The 16,285-nt window shown below is 51.0% G+C and overlaps 1 protein-coding gene across 7 annotated transcripts in view; it reads right to left on the bottom strand.

The window, feature by feature from the left end:
- The window catches only part of IQSEC1 (IQ motif and Sec7 domain ArfGEF 1), a 184,121-nt gene that overhangs the window by 29,000 nt on the left and 138,836 nt on the right, over positions 1 to 16,285 (bottom strand). For all 7 annotated transcript variants that reach the window (XM_037802844.1, XM_037802827.1, XM_037802851.1 and 4 more), the window contains exon 4: positions 1,022 to 1,183. In XM_037802844.1, the coding sequence (XP_037658772.1) occupies positions 1,022 to 1,183 (162 nt within the window). The remainder of the gene's footprint in view (positions 1 to 1,021; positions 1,184 to 16,285) is intronic.

Genomic DNA, 16,285 nt, shown 5'->3' with positions numbered 1-16,285 from the left:
TGTCTAAGTGTGTGTACGTAGCTGTGGGTGTGTGGCTGAATGAAGATGTGGGTGTGAATGCATGTGTGCAACTGGATATGTAGGGATGAATCTGACTGTGTGTGTGTGTGTGTGTGTGTGTGTGAGAGAGAGAGAGAGAGAGAGAGAGAGAGAGAGAGAGAGAGAGAGACTGAATGAGGATGTGTGTCTGAGAGCCCACGGGTGAAGGGCCCCCAGGTAAGCCCGCCACCTCCTCACCTGTAAAACAAGGGACCAAGAACAACTGCCTGCTTTCTTCCAGGGCTGCTGCAAATCCCTCTCCCCGCTGAGCCTCAGGTTGGGGTGTCCTTTCATCTGCATATGGGCATGGGAACTCCTGCACCCCACGCCCCCTGCACTGGGGTCACAGCATGGGCCAGCTCCCCTCCTGCTCTCCCTGACAGGTAGCAGTCCCTGCTGAACAGCACGGTGGCCAGACCAGGGGAAGGGGAACCTGCACTGCCCCATGACGTCATGTGAAGGGGGTCAGGAGAGGGCCACAATCCCCCCCTTGCCTCACCCAGGGCTTTGTGGGGTATACAGTGCACAGGGTGCATGTGGGTGGAGGGAGAATAGGTGAGTGTTGGGGAGACTCAGGGTGCCCACATGAGTGTCCAGCAGGTGCAAGTGTGTCAAGAGGGGATGGTGGGGGGGGTGTCTGCACATATGTCTAGGAGCAATAAAGTGATAAAGAGAGGAGTTAGACCAGGTCCCAGTACACGAGTGTGTCTCACATTCCACGTGTGTGTGTGTGTTGCATGGGCCTCTTACAGATTGGAGATGGTATACGTGTGCAGGGGAGGTTGTGAGTGTGAAACTGTGCCCCTCGGGTGGAAGGGGAAATGTGCGTGTGACAGTGTGTGGGTGAGTGCTGGTGACTGCGTGTGAGAGCGGGTATGCATGACAATGCGTAGCCTGTGTGTGTGCAGATGGGACTTGCACGTGCAGTCCTGTGTGCATGCAGTCCTTCTCCCCCACCCCGCCCCGAGCCCCCGGAACTCACTCCAGCACGTCCCGGTTGAACTGCTTTTGCCGGTTGCCCAGGAACTCTCCGATCATCTGGCGGCTGAGGCCCTTGCGCTGCAGCAGGAAGTGGGCCACCCCCACGGGCGTGTCGGGCACAAAGCCGCGCTCGATGAGGTACTGGACTCCCTTCTCGGGCTTCCTAGGGGGTGGGACGAGGCACACATTCAGCCCGGCTGCCTGGCCCCAGAGCCGTGGCTTGTCCTGTGGTGCCCTCCGCCCCAGGCCCCCGCCTGGCTCCATGCACAATGACCCACTGCCCCTCCCTCGTCCCTGCAAGCTCCCCAGCCCACCACAGGGGAAGAAGTTGGTGCAAAAACCCTTTACTCAGGACCACTTAGACCGTGCACCAAGAAAGGGACACAGCGGTCCTCAGGCCAGCGCAGGGGCACTGGGTGGGAACTGGAGGCGGGGCCGTCACCCCTCCAGGTGCAGCACCCCAGAGCATGGCTCCTCCCGGCAGGCCAGCCTGCAAGCCCCTGGCCCCAAGTTCCTCTCAGGGCACAGAGCTGGTCTCCCTTCCTGGCTGAACTCGGCATTCCCTGGGTGCAGAAGCCCCCCACTGACACCTTTCCATGCACACTTGAATCCCCCTGCCAAGCACAGGCTGGTGGACTGCTGTGCCCACCCACCCACAACAGATAATAGCAATAAGAATAGCTACCAGCTACAAGCCTTCCCTGAGTGCCAGTCACTAGAAAAGCACTTCCCCCATGCTAACTTGCTTGAGCCACACTGCTCCTCCTCAACGTGAGTCCTCGGGGTCCCTGCCAGGCTGGGAGCACATCCCTGGGTGACCTTGGGCGAGTGCCTTGGTGCTCCTGGTTGTAAGAGCTGACTGAGCTAACACAGCTAAATGCTGCAAACAATACAACATGAAAGGTTCTTGTGCTCACTCCCAATTTGCAGGAGGGGTTACAGAGGCCCAGAGAGTGACCCCACCTGCCCAGGGTCAGAGCACGCCCTGCTGGGGAAGTGCAGAGGGGCTTCAGGAGGCAGGGTGGACAGGCCTGTCCCTGGGAGAAGATGCTGCTCGGGGCTGTCCCCTGGGCCTCAGGAGCCCAGGTCATTTTTGCCATCTAAGCATGTTTATTGTCCTGGATCTGAGGGGAGCACAGGACGGGGTGCAGCACAGGCTACACCCTACACGTGCTCATGATTGCACGAATGGGGATGTGGGACCAGGCTACAGTTCTCCACTTCCATACCTGGCCAGTTGTCTGGGGGTTCAGGTGTGGCCAAGGTGGACTGTGGGCAGGGGGTGGGCATCAGACTGCTCCTGACCCCCACACGCAGGCCAGTGGGGGGAGGCAATACACCTCGAGGGCCTCAGCAAATGTGGAACGCAGCTGGGCCATGCCTGGCACTTGGGGGCCGTATGAACCCAGGCAGACCCCTTCCCCGCTCCGGGCTGTGGCTTTCCTGCCTCTTGGCATGGGTATGAACGGGCTCGGCTTATCCTCACAGGGAGGTCCTCACATCAGAGGAGACAGGGTGTGTGTGACCCTCAGAGGAGAGATGGCCTTCCCGGCCAATCCCAGAGTCCCCAGTGAGCCCCTAAGGCCTAGGGAGCTGTGTGGAGAGGCCAGGCCAGCCTGAAGGCCCTGGGCTGCACCATGTCACCAGGCCAGACTCTGCTTCCTAAGGACATCCAGTGGTCAGGTGCCCAACTCTAGGGAAACTGAGCTCCGCAACAGTCCCCAGAGGCCCACCATGACTCGAACCTCACTGTCCTAGGGTGTGCCCAACATCTGTGGTGGGGTGAAGTCAGCCAGGTCTTCCATGCAACTGGGGGCTGGACTGACTCCTTGCCCAGCAGGTACAGGTCAGTGTGCCTCTGTCTCCCCAGGGAGAGGGGAGAGGATAGGAAGGCCAGTGTCCACCGGTCCTGTAAGCTGTGCAGCTCCCAGTTGGCAGCAGATAACAAATAAGTCCTGCAGATGCTTGTTTCCACGTGCAAGCAAAAGTAAACCTCCCGGAGGCAAGGCGACTCCACTGTTTTTACCCCACATGACCTCCTACCCTAACCTTGTCCCCAGCGGCGTGGCAGAGAGCAGCTGCCCGTCCAGCTCCATCCTGGGAAGGAGGCTGGTAACAAAGTGGCCCTGTTCCCCAACCCTGCCGGCACCCCAGGACAGGAGAGCCAGGATTTTGCTGTTAAAACATCAGTGTTCATCTACACAGACACTATATAGACTCTGGGGTCTCTACCCAGCTCCTACAGTTCCCCAGGACTCCCCCAGCTGCTTGGCTCTGACGTGGACGCTGCAGCCGACAATGCCAACTCCCCAGCCCTGCCCTGCATGGGGCTCCCAGAGAACCCCCAGGCCATGCCCAGCACACCCTCTCTCAACTTCTAGGTGTGGGGTCATGAGGATCAGCTACAGAGGTGTTTTCTTTGATCCATGCAATGTTAAAAGAAGAAGAAGAAAAAAAAGAATTCTAATTAGTTGTCTACTTCTAATTTATTTAAAAATTGGGAAAGCTCATATAAAATCTTCAAAAATCAGGCAAGCTAGCACCCCTGGGCCCATGCTGGCCACCCCACCCCCATGCCTGCCTGGCTTCCCAAGGCCCCTTGCCCAGGCCTTCTTCGGCCTCTCTAGGGGGCAGGGGGGTGTTTCTCCCTTCTATGGCCCGTCTCATTCCTTCCACCTGTTTAACCCACCAACAGCATGCAGTGTCCAAGGCTATCAGAATTGGGGTCCCCAAACATCAAGGAGGTCACAGGACAGTGGGAAAGAGGGCAACCCGGCTGCAGGGAGGACAGGGCCCAGCCAGGGGCTGTGGGAACAGATTCTGCCACGTGCCTGCTCCATGCTGGGCACTGCTCAGACCCCAGCAGTGAACAGGTGGGCCAGGGACAAGCGATGGGAGGGAGAACGGTGGGGAGGGGCATCCGCTGGCAGAGCCAAGACGCCTTCTCTAAGCAGGAGACCCTGGAGAGTGACTGGATGGATTAAAGGGCTCTGGGCAGTGGGAGCAGCAAATGGACACCCAGGGCTGGGGCAGAGCGGCCCGGAAGGCTCCTGTGACTGTCAGGAAGCAGGGCTGGGGACCACGATATTTGCCGATGGATCTGTGTGCCTGCATGTATGTGTGGGAATGGGGTCTTGAGGAGGGGGAGGGACGAAGATGAATGAGTCCAGGATGGCTCTAGCTTTCAGGTGGGCGGGACAGATGCCACCTGGCAGGGTTCACAGCGGATGCTGCAGTGGTGAGGATCTGCACTGACAGGACCTTGGCCAGTGATGAGGAACTTCCCAAATAACCAAGAGGCCAGGGGTATGGTGAGCAAAGGCCTGGCAGCAGCAGGAAACACTTGCAGGAGGATGGGGGCCCACCAGCTGGAGAGGGCCTGCTGGGCAGGGCCACAGAGTCTCTGGCTGGGTACGGGTTTCCATGGAGGAGCGTCCAGGCATTAAAGGACCTCCCCAGCAGCAAATGGCCAGTGCACTGACATCTGCTGGTCCAAGTCCCCTCCAGTCTGGGCCCTGATGGCAATCAACCCCGCTCCAGTCAACCAGCCCTTCCTGCCCTGGGTTCCAGATTCACCCTGCTCTCTTGCAGAGGCCTGTACACACCTATCTGCTGAAGGAATGAGTGTCCTGAAGCCCTGACACAGCACACAGGTGCTGTCAGCGCCCCACCCAACCAATGGGCTACGAAGGGGGTGCCGCTCCCTGCTGCCCCCTGCCCCAGCCCAGTGCCTCCTGCAGCAGGGATGCACTCCCCTGCCCCCTCCAGACCCCTCCACGTGAATGCAGAAGCCCCCAGCGAGGGGATAACTCTCTGCTGGGGTCCCTTGGAGAGTGTGATGGGTGAGGACCCCCAGCTGACCTGCGATGGACATGGAACATGCCAGAGAAGTTAACTTGTGCTGCGTGAAGCCTCTGGGATTTGGGGGCTGTTTGTTACTGCAGGTGGCTGGGGAAACTGAGCCTCAGGGTTTCACGTTCCGTCCCAAAAGCACAGAGACTGGTGGGGTTCCTGGCACCCTCCCAGGCTACGGCTCTGCATTCTTGACCTAGGAGGGTGTCGGAGGCTTCCACAAACCTCGGTCTGGGCCTCCAGAGGCATTCACGCAGACGATGGTCTGGTCTCCAAAGACCGAAGAGGGCTCTTTAGGGGCTCGCAGAGGACATGGATTGGGGCTCATTTGCCTCTGGACCCCAGAGCCCAGCACGGAACCTGGCCCCCAAAAATCTGCTCCACAAATAAATCCGCTTTCCACCCAGGGACTGGGGGCAGGCAGGGCTCCGAGAAGGGCTGCCTCAGCTTGCGTTGCTAGCATGGTTTGAAACCTTACATGACCTCCTAACTCCTGCAGGATAAGTTCCACATTCCTTCCCCCTGTCATCTGCTTCTTTGTTCATGCCACAAACATTTATCAAGCCCCCACTCTGGGCCTGGAGCTCTGTTGGCCCAACTGTGGTCCAAACCAAGTTCCAGTCCTCAAAAAACATACATTCCAGTTGGAGAGCAACAAAGGAGGGAGATAAACTGTAAGAGAACACAGAGATACGCAACAGCCTGGGGGCGTGAGCTTAAATTCCGGCTCTGTTCCTTAATTGGCTGGGTACCCTTGGGCAAGTTACTCGACCTCTCTGGGCCTCAGTTTCATCTGCATACCAGGAATAACAGCACACACAATAGAGCTATGAGGATCAAATGAATGAATACACCAAGCCCTAGGTCCCTAAGCACTCGAAAATATTCTTGGTTGAACACCTATAAGGAAAGGATCAGAGCTGGGTAGGCACTGCCCCAGGGGGCTGGGACAGTGCTGGGAGGGGCAGTTGGGAAAGGTGTGGTGGAAGGGTGTCCACCAGGCTGGGGAATCCACGCATGCACAGGCCTTACTGGGCAGGTGACAATAGGAGGGCAGAGAAAGGCCCGATAACTTCAGCCCAGGCTGCCCTGCAAGACAGAAGCTTCGGACTTTCGACCCCTCCTCTGTTCAGGGAAGGCCCTTATGATTCAGTCTACCCTCACGACATAGTGATATGCCAAATCCCATTGAATGGGATGCTTGAGGAGGGCTGAGATGGGAAAGTTTACATTATACATGTTTCCACAATTAAAAAAAAACGAGAGAGACTTAAAGAGACAATGAAAAGTAAATGCAATACATGATCCAGGACTGGACCTAATAATAGAAAAGAAAAGGTTGAAAAGGACTTCACTGGGTCAAAAGTAAAAATCGGAATATAGACTGTAAGCTTTTCATCAATGTTAAACTCTTGGACTCAATAACTGCACCTAAGCAAATATTCTTGTTCTTGGGAAATGCACATGGAAACGTTAAGAGGAAAAGGAGCCTGATGTATATGCAGGTCTACTCTCAAATGTTTAGAGAATAGATAGATGCCAGGTAGCTACAGAGACAGAAGGATATCTCAAATGTGGTAACGTGTTAAAAGTTCGTAAATCTGCGAATCTGCTTAGGGGTAAGGTGGACTATTCTGCATGGGTTTTACATGATTTTTGCAACTGTCCCATTTTATTTAAAAATAAAAAGTTAAAAAAAAAATTCACTCTCCCCTCTACCATCCATCACTGCTTCTGAAAATCAGCTGCACTGAACCACACCCCCCTACCCCCCAATTTCTCAGTGGAAAGTCTCAAGATAGTTTTTTCACCTTTTCTTGGTCTACCCTTTAAGTACCCAGCACCAGTCAGGTGCTCGCTGCAACACGTTTACCATCTGCGCCTGCTCCCGTCCTGGATCCCGGGTCCTGTCGGTTGGTTCTAAAGCCTCGGTAGGTGGTGGCAGGAGCACCCACGGCTCTGGCTGTTCCCCACGGGGTCAGGCCTGGAGGCTGGTGGTGGCCACCACCTCAAGGGCTGGCTGAGCCAGTTTTCCCTGACATCTGACGCTGACTCAGACTCAGCTGTGACAGGTGAGCACACACTTGCTCTCTTGGTCACTTCCGTCACACAACACGTGTCTTTCCCTGTTCTGCTGCGTGTGCTCTAAGGGAAAGCAGCTAGAAGGCTGTGGGCTGTAGTTAAGGACACTTGCTTGCTAGAATGAAACACTAAGTACTTAACCCACCTGTGCAGGGGTCTGGAGTGTAAGGAATGGGGTTCTTCTGTCAGCTCTACTGGTTCAAACGAAGGGAAATGCAAACAGGGAGGTGCCCAGCATCCACCTCCAATATCCCACTCCACCCTCTTGCTTTGCCTCCACCACCCAGGTGGGCTGACTTCACTCCTAGCTCCAGGAGAGGGGCTTGCAGCCCAGCCTAGAGCCTGGCAGCCTGCTGACCTCAGGAAGTGGTTCAAGGACAGACATGAGAGCCAGGAGGGGCCAGGGAGGCCCGGTTCTGGGGTTTTGCTGGCACTGAGGGAAAGGGGACTCTTCCCACCGGGGTTGCCGTGAGATTGGCATGTGAGCCCTGAAAAGCTGGCAGCTGTCCCGCCCTGGGTGGGCACCAGCACCAAGGAAAGCAGGGACAAGAGATGCTGTGGACTTTGCAGGTACACAAACCAGGAAAGCCTCCTTGCTTAAGCCAGTTTGGATAACTGTCACCTGTAGTGGGAAATAATAATAGAGACTAAAGGATCAACTCAAGGTCTATATACCTGGAGTACCCTGAGGACACTCAGCCTGACATTGAGGCCCAAACCAAGGACCTCGTGCAGGGAATTACTGCACACCTGGAAGTGCCCAGCTGACTCAGCAACCCAGGCTCAAATCCCTTCCAACACCCAGCAGAGAAGTAGCCATCTAACATCTGCTTGCACACCTCCAAAGGCAGCAAGCTCACCACCTCCCGAGACTGCCTATTTTGTCCAGTTCTTTCTGTGGTTGCTGGGTCTTCCTAGCACTCATCCCAGAGAAGGTGGAAGAGATTAGCTGCAGAAGCAGGGCTGGCATCCCCAGCAGGGCCTGCCTCAGCTCTGTCTTCCTCCCAGAGGGACTCGGCAACAGGCACCTCAGATCCAGGACAGACCGGGCATCCCTGGGGCTGCTGGTGGAGGGTGAGGGTCAGGCGACAAGGAGTGGTTCATGTCTAGGGTCCAACCACTCAAGGAGACAGGGGAACGGGACCCCGACCTCTGGAGACTCAGGTAAAAGTGCGCCTAAGAGAGATGTCAGCACTACAGCCAAAGCAACAAGCACAATTGCCTCTGGGCCCTCCAGAGTCCTGGAGCCAGCACCTGGCAGCCCTGTGGCACTGAACTTTGGCCTTGCCCTCTCTCAGCCCTGATTAGCTACACGTATACTTCACAGGGCTCTTGGGAGGATTCACAGAGGTGATGCAAATCAAGCACCAGGCACAGCACCTAATACATATCCTATACAGGCCGGCTAGCATCACTGTTATTTTCGTCAGTTACAAGAAAGCTGGTATGTGCAAGAACATGGCACTGGGGTGAGCAGGGAAGGCCCCCATGCAGCTCAGCTACCTATGGCAGGACCTTGGATATTTCGGTTTGCTAGAGCTGCTGTTATGCAAAATTCCAGAAATGGATTGGAATTTATAAAGGGGGTTCATTAGGTTACAAATTTACAGTTCTCAGGCCATGAACGCATCCAAACTAAGGCATCAACAAGAGGATACCTTCACTGAAGAATGGCCGATGGTGTCCGGAACACCTGCCAGCTGGGAAGGCATGTGGCTGGTGTCTGCCGGTCCTTGGCTCTCGGGTTCTGGTTTCAAAACGGCTTTCTCCAAAATGTCTCTGGACTTCTGTCTTTCTTAGCTTCTCTCTCTCAGCTCCTGTGCATCCTTGCTTGTTCTCCCAGAGCATTTCTAAGTGTTTGGGGACCCTCTTTTAGCTTCTCCGGGGCCAACTCTGGGTTTCATCTCTTAGTTCAGCATCTCCAAACGTCTTTCTGTCTGCAACTCCAAGCACTGGGTCTATGTCAGCCCCTGAGCTCTCTTAAGGACTCCAGTGAACTAATCAAGACCCATCTTGATTTCCATGGAAACCACCTAATCCAAAGGTCCCACCCAAAAGAGGTCTGGGTCCACAAGACTGCATTAAAGAACATAGCTTTTAATGGGGGTACAAAATAGATTCAAATGAGTACATTCCACTCTCTGGACCCCAAAAAGACATGTTCCTTCCACATGCAAAATATATCACAGAAGCTTAAATAATTTCAGCAACAGTAAATAAGTACAAAATCTTATCAAAATCAGTTACAGGGATGGTTTGTCCTAAGGCAAAATTCCCCTCTAGCTGTGAAACTCAGAACAAGTTATCTGCTCCCAACATGCAAAGGAGGCACAGTCATAGGATAAACATTCCCACTGCCATAGGGAGAAACTGAAAGGAAACAGGGGTCATGGACCCAGAAAGTTCCTAAAACCCGCAGAGCAAACTCTATTAGATTTCCAAGTCTGAGAGCCATCTATAGAATGATGTTTTATCCTTGGGGCTTGAGAGAGCAGGAGTCCCACCATTTCCAAGGGCCCTTGCGGTGGTCCCGTTCTCTCCAAATGCTGGGGTGAGTGCCCAACATATCCACACGCTGGGAGACCACTTTCTTCTCGGCTCCACCCTCCTCAAGCATCAGGGCAGTATCTGGACTCTGCCTCTCCAGGGCAAAGGCTCTCCCCTCTCTGAACAGTGGGGTGGTGGCCAGACTCTCCCCAATCCCCTCTCTGAGGCCTGGGGCAGGAACACTCTTTCTAAAGATCAGAGAGGCCAAGCTCCCCTCAATTCCCCAGGCATCTGAGAACCCTTAGGCAGCAGCACCCTTAAACTTGGGGTGGGGGGTTGGAAGCAAACTCACCCAATCCATGTGGATGGGTATGTCCGCTCTCCTGGCCCGAGGTTTCTTGGCTCCAGACCTTAGTTTCTATGGTTCCGCCTTTGAAGAATTTTTTTTCTTCTATCTCTCCCTTTTCTGTCCCTTTTAGTCCAGACTGGCAGTGGTTCTGTTTATACAGATCTTGTGAAAAATCTGTTGGCTTGGCATGCAGCATACAGAGGTCAAAACCGTCAGACAACAGGACTTACTACAAATCCTTCCTGGATAACTCCCTCTCCAATCCTGGCCTGTACTGAAACGGCTGGCTGGTTCCAGGTGCTGTTAAATCCTCACGTGGGGCACTAGCCTCTGGAGTCTCACTTCTGGAAGCCTAGAATTTTCCACACCATTAACTTCTGGTTTCTTTGTACCCAAGAGTTCAGTTCTCAGCTTATCTCTTTCCTCTCGCATTTTATTATAAGCTGCAAGAAGAAGCCAGGCTGCATTTCCCATATTTAGTTTCAAAATCTCTTCAGCTAAGTATCCCAGCTCATTGCTTTCAAATTCTCCCTTCCATCCACACCAGGATTCAATTTTGCCAAATTCTCTGCCACTGTAGAACAAGGTTCACCTTTCTTCCAGTTTGCAACAACACATTCATCATTTCTGCTCAAGGCCTCATCAGAAGTATCTTTAGAGTCCGTATTTCTACCAACAGTTTCTTCAAAGCAATCTAGGCCTTTTCTATCAAGCTCCTCACAATTCTTCCAGAATCTTTCTTTTATCTATCTATCTATCTATCTATCTATCTATCTATCTATCTATCTATCTATCTATCTATCTCTCGTCCCCTTATCCATTTAAAAAGCCATTCCAATATATTTGGTATTTGCAAACTCAGCAGCACCCCACTTCTCTGGTATCAAAATCTGTTCTGGTTTGCTAAAGCTGCTCTTATGCAAAATACCAGAAATGGATTGGCTTTTATAAAGGGAATTTATTAGGTTACAAATTTACAGTTCTAAGGCCATAAAAGTATCCAAATTAAGGAATCAACAAGAGGATACCTTCACTGAAGAAAGGCTGATAGCATCTGGAACACCTCTATTAGCTGGGAAGGAATGTAGCTGGCATCTGCTGGTCCTTTGCTCCTGGGTTCTGGTTTCAAAATGGCTTTCTCCAAAATGTCTGGGGGCTTCTGTCTCTCATAGCTTCTCTCTCTCAGTTCCTGTGCATCCTTGCTTGTTCTTTCAGGGTGTTTCTCTCTAAGCATCTGGGGGTCCTCTCTTAGCTTCTCTGAGGCACACTCTGGGCTTCATCTCTTAAAACCAGCACACTGGACAATCCCTGCATCCCTGAGGCCTGGTTCCCATGCAGTAGGGGTCATAGCGATCTATTACCCCACTGTGGGTGTCCAAAGGGTGATGTTTAAGTGCAAGCCCCAGCAGACAAAGGGCTATGCAGAGAGGAAGAGCAGGCTGGGTGGGCCCCAACTGGGCGTCCAGCAGGGCCAAGGGGTGCTGGCCCAGCTCCCAGCCACACTGGCGGTTCCAGAGTTGTGCGGCCTTGCACAAGGGTTAAGGCTCGGCTTCCTGAAGTCTCTGTCCACCCATCTGTGCCCTGGTGAGGTGGTGGGGTGCCGAGGGCTACATGTGGGCTTGTGTCCCCACGCTGTGGGCTTGAAGGGGGTGGACTCAGGAAGCAGGTGGCGGGGTCACTCACCCTCTCAGCACCTCACTCATCCATCTGTAAAATGGGGTAAAACACAACAGGCTGGAGGAAAGTGGGCAGCCAGGCTGGCCTGGTGAGGGTGAGGGTCTCCCCCAGAGCCTGTGAAGGGGCAGACATAGAGGAGCATGTTTCTCATGGGCAGCTTACCACCCCCTCCTCAGGCAGCCCCAGAATATCCCCCTCCCTGCCAACCTGCCTTACCTGCTCTGGTTTCATTTGTTTTGCTTTTTCTCCACATCTCCCACTTTGGATTCACTCCAGATCCTCCACAGACCCCCTCGAGAAGGTGTGGTGCCCCCAGAACGAGGCCCGGGCAGGGAAAGCTCCCACTGGAAGGGGGTGGCATCCCCTGGGCGAGGGGGAAGGGGCAGCCAGACCAGGAGCCAGGGGGGCCTGGGGTGGGAGGCGACAAGGACCCACAGGGAGAACCGAGGGGGAGCTGAGGCAGGGGAGGTGGGAGGTGATGAGGCAGAGGCACAGGGAGAGAAGAGAATGAAGAAGGATCCCGGGCTCAGGTCTTAGGGCTGCTCAATTATCTCCTCCTTGCCCTCTGGCTGGCAGCTCCGGTGCCCACCTTGGGGCAAAACCAGTCATGATTCTGCCTGGCCCTTGAACACCCCTAGCTCCTGGCTCTGGCTTTGCCTTGCAGCAGGGTCGACTGGGTCCGGTCTACCTGCGGTAGAGCTTCCGGACTTCCCAGGCCCCACAGGTTCCAGGGCAGACTGGGCAAGGGGGGCCACATCTGCTGGGGCAACTTTTTTTTTTATGACCAACTTTTTATTTTAGTTAAAATCAGAATAAACATAGCACATACAGTGCTAGCATCTAAAACTAATAAGCATCTAAAACAATAAACAATTACTAAACTTACAGTGACCTGAGGTTCAATATTTATGACAGCAAGTTTAAATCCATTTTTGTATCGTGGTTTTTGAAAACTTATTGCCAAAAATATTGCTGATAAACCTGAATGTTATGTCACTGAATATGGCAATACACAAAGATAACCACATGTATGAGATTGCAATATGTCAGACAGTCACTGAAAAAAGACAAAACAACAAAATTAACAAAACTGATAGAATTCTGAGAATGTAGATACTTCACATCAATGTTTAGCAGTGTTTCAACAATTTCTGGAGACAGTGCTATCAAAACCTTGGCATGTTTTAATTTCAAGTTGCCAATTTTGTCTTCAATTTTTTTAGAAAATTATGGCTACATTGCCAATGTCAGGTCTGACATTTTTGACTTAACTTTAATAAGACTTAACATTTAAAGCTCACACTACCCCGAAATATATTATTTCTTACACACTGACGTTCAACATTCAAGTGCCAGTGCTTTTGTACTGTCTTTTGGTCAAGTTTCTTTAAACCCTCCAAGAATCACTTTCAGGCTTACAAAAATAAATATTTTCCAAAATGTTCAATAAATATTACACAAAACTAGCAGCAAAAGTATCTGAAGTCGGTCATGTGCAAAGAGCTTTCTTCTTAACCACCACTCCCATGGTCCCAAATAAAAACTGGAATCTAGTTCTTAGACCAGCTGCATTCAACAATCTTCAAAAGACCAAATAAAATCGGAAGTTTAAGGATACACACATGAGACAAATACATAAAATTCTGAATGTGCAATAAAATAAGTACTTTGTAAAAAGTTCTGGGCAAAATGTACAAGTCTAAACCTCTGTGCTAGTTGCGATAGCCCGTAACAAATGACTTCAATACTGTCAAGTGCACCTACTTATTAAGTTTTATAACAAGGCACAATATACTTTGTAAATCTATTGCCAACTTCTTATGACACTGTAAAGGTTGTTTTAATTGCTAACTGCATTCTGGCCACAAAGTTCCAAGTGACAGTCATTTTTAGTGAAGAACAATCATCTTTGGCCAAATCTAGAATAAAGAGACTATAATACAATGGAAACCTATGTAACTTAAACAGATTAAAACTGCACTATACAGAATTGATACCTTACCTGTGCAGTTAAAGTTTGGTACATATTTCCAACTTGTGTGATCTCAAGGATTTCAGTTTGTTATTCTCAGTTTTTACAATGTCTACAGTGTAAGACATTTTAACATCTTAACGCAGCTTGTACATAGTAAAGTGAATCTATATTAAAACAAAGCCTGCTGCAATATCCTTCCTATTCATAGGTTCTTGACCAAAATACATTAACAATAACATAATATTACAAACTAAAATGCAACCAGATCCCTAATGACGGCTGGTCACTGTAGGGCAGCTGTAAAACCGCAAGGCTCTGAGTCTGCACGAGGAAGGCGTTTGCTTGTTGAAATGTCACAGGTTTTGAAAAGTGGTTTCTCCTTCAACCCTCCCAACAACCCCCCCCCCCCCCGAGGTGGTGTAGAGGAGGAAACCGAGGCTTGGAGGGAAGCACCTGTCCACACTGCACGGCTGACGCAGGGAGGACTGCAATCCCCTTAATGGGCACAGGGGGATGGAGAGCCAATAGCTCCTGCCACCGGGGAGGCCAGCGACCCCACCGTTACCTCCTCATGGAGCCAGATGCCGCCCTTACACCTGTCCACATCACGTTCCTGCCCAAGAAAATGTGCCACAATAAGGAAACTGCGCTGTGCTCTGCCAGATGCTTAGCCGCAACCACACGCAGCTGGTGAGCATTTGAAATGTGCTGAGTGTGACTGAGGAACTGAACTTCCAATTCTATTTGATTTTTATTAATTTTAATTTAAATAGCCACATGTGATTGGATGCCACTGTTCCAGAGAGGCCTCGTGTCGGGGAGGAGTAAGGAACAAAACCAAATGGGGAGCAGCACCATATTCCCGGAGGGAAGACTCAACACTGTACCCCAAGTCAGTCTCTGACCTGAACGCAACATCACGGAAAAGCCCAGCAGGATTTTCCATGCAGTTTAGCGTGCCGATTCTAAAATTCATGTTGAATGGTAACTACCCAACAGGCAGAACAATTTTTAAAAAAGAACACAAAGGCCTTAATGATAAAACATGTCAGATCGGAAACAATTGGCTAATTCATGCAGAAATATAAAAGCCCCCCACCTTCACCATTCCCCAAAATGAATTCCAGAATAAAGTCCAAAAAATGTATAAAACAGAACTATAATAGTACTGAAAGAATATGTATATAAATTATGTTTATGATTTGGGGGCAGTTTTTTAAAATAAAGCACAAAAATATTAATTAAAAAAAGGAAACACTGGTAATTTGACTAATTAATATTAAAAACTGCATAAACAAAGTTAAAGACACATATTCTAAAGTATACTAAAAACTATTAATTGTATGCTTTAAAAGGGTGAATTTTATGGTATGTGAATTGTACATATAAAAAAAGACAAGTGACTGGAAGAAAATACTTGCAATTTCAAGGGATTAAGTATCCACAATATATAAAGAACTCCTACAGTGAATCAAAGTGGCAGACAATGCAATAGACAAACAAGCAAAGAATAGGAACAGGCATTTTACACAGGAGAAAAAACCCAAGTGACCAAAAGACATGTAAAGATGCTCAACCTTACCAGTAAGCAGAGAAATGTAAATTAAAACAACAAAGAGATACCAGTTTTCCCTACTGATTGGGGGATAAAAGATAACAGAGTGCTGACAAGTTTGAGGGTGGGTGGGTAGGGGCTGGAGAACAGGAACTTTCAAATCTAGCTGCAGAAGGAGGAAACCAGCACAGCCCCCCTTTAAAGGGTAAACTGGCAGCTCCTGTTTAACTGAAAACGCACTTCCCTGAGATCCAATCCCACTTCCGTCCGCTGTGCCCTGGAGACTCCCCGGGGCATGTGTGTGAGGTCTGCCCCATGTTTGCCGTGGGGGCCGTGGAGACGGGAAGGAGGTGGTGCAACCCTGGGCAGGACCTCCAAGTCCTGTCGCATGAGCCTGCACCCTGCATGCTGCTGGTGGGGAGCAAGATACCAGTGAGAGCAGTCATCCCTTCTACATCGCGGGGTTTGGGGGTGCAGGACCCCCGCAATCTGGAAAAGCCATGTGAAATTTTTTTTACTTATTTTAACTTTAAAAAAGAAATTGTGTATATTTATGGTATTAAAGGATAAAATATGCTGATGTTATACAATACTAAACATATCTTTTCTGCATTTCTGAGCTTCTAAACTTTTTCTGGGTCGTCTTCTGGCCTTCGTTGTGGTCTGCGGCTTCTGCAAAAACTACCCTCAAATTCCCATTTAATTTCTTATGCTGACCCGTGAGATATCAAAACTGCGATGGGGAAAGTCACGAGGTGAAAGGAAAAACTACTTTCACAGGGCTAACTACATGTTGGGAACCCATCCACACGCTTTACACGTTTCCATTCATTTGATTATCACAGCCCAGCGAGGTGAGGCAGGTGCCTCGTCCCCACTTTACAGGTGAGGACAGTGGTGGTGTGGGAGGCTCAGCACCTGGCCCCAGGATGTACAGCCAGGATTTGAAGCCAGGCGGTGTAGCCCTGGAGTCGCGTTCTTAGCCGTAACAACCCCTTTCTCCTGAGAGTATACACGTGTGTGCAGGTAGCTGTCTGGGGACAGACTCCAAGATGTTAAGCCTAAGTGGGTGCCATCCTCAGATGTAAGGCTGGTGGAGAACGTAATCAGGTATTACAATGAATGAGTTGCTGCAAATAAACTCACTGCCCTCCCCCTGCATGGGACATGACTCCCAGGCATGAGCCTGGACCCGGCATTGTGGGATTGAGAAAATCTTCTTGACCAAAGGGGGGCAAAGAGATGAAACAAAATAAAGTTTCAGTGGCTGAGAGATTTCAGATAGAGT

Source organism: Choloepus didactylus, chromosome 1 (genome assembly GCF_015220235.1).
Source record: "Choloepus didactylus isolate mChoDid1 chromosome 1, mChoDid1.pri, whole genome shotgun sequence".
Lineage (NCBI taxonomy): Eukaryota > Metazoa > Chordata > Mammalia > Pilosa > Megalonychidae > Choloepus > Choloepus didactylus.
This window is presented reverse-complemented; position numbering and strand designations above follow the sequence as displayed.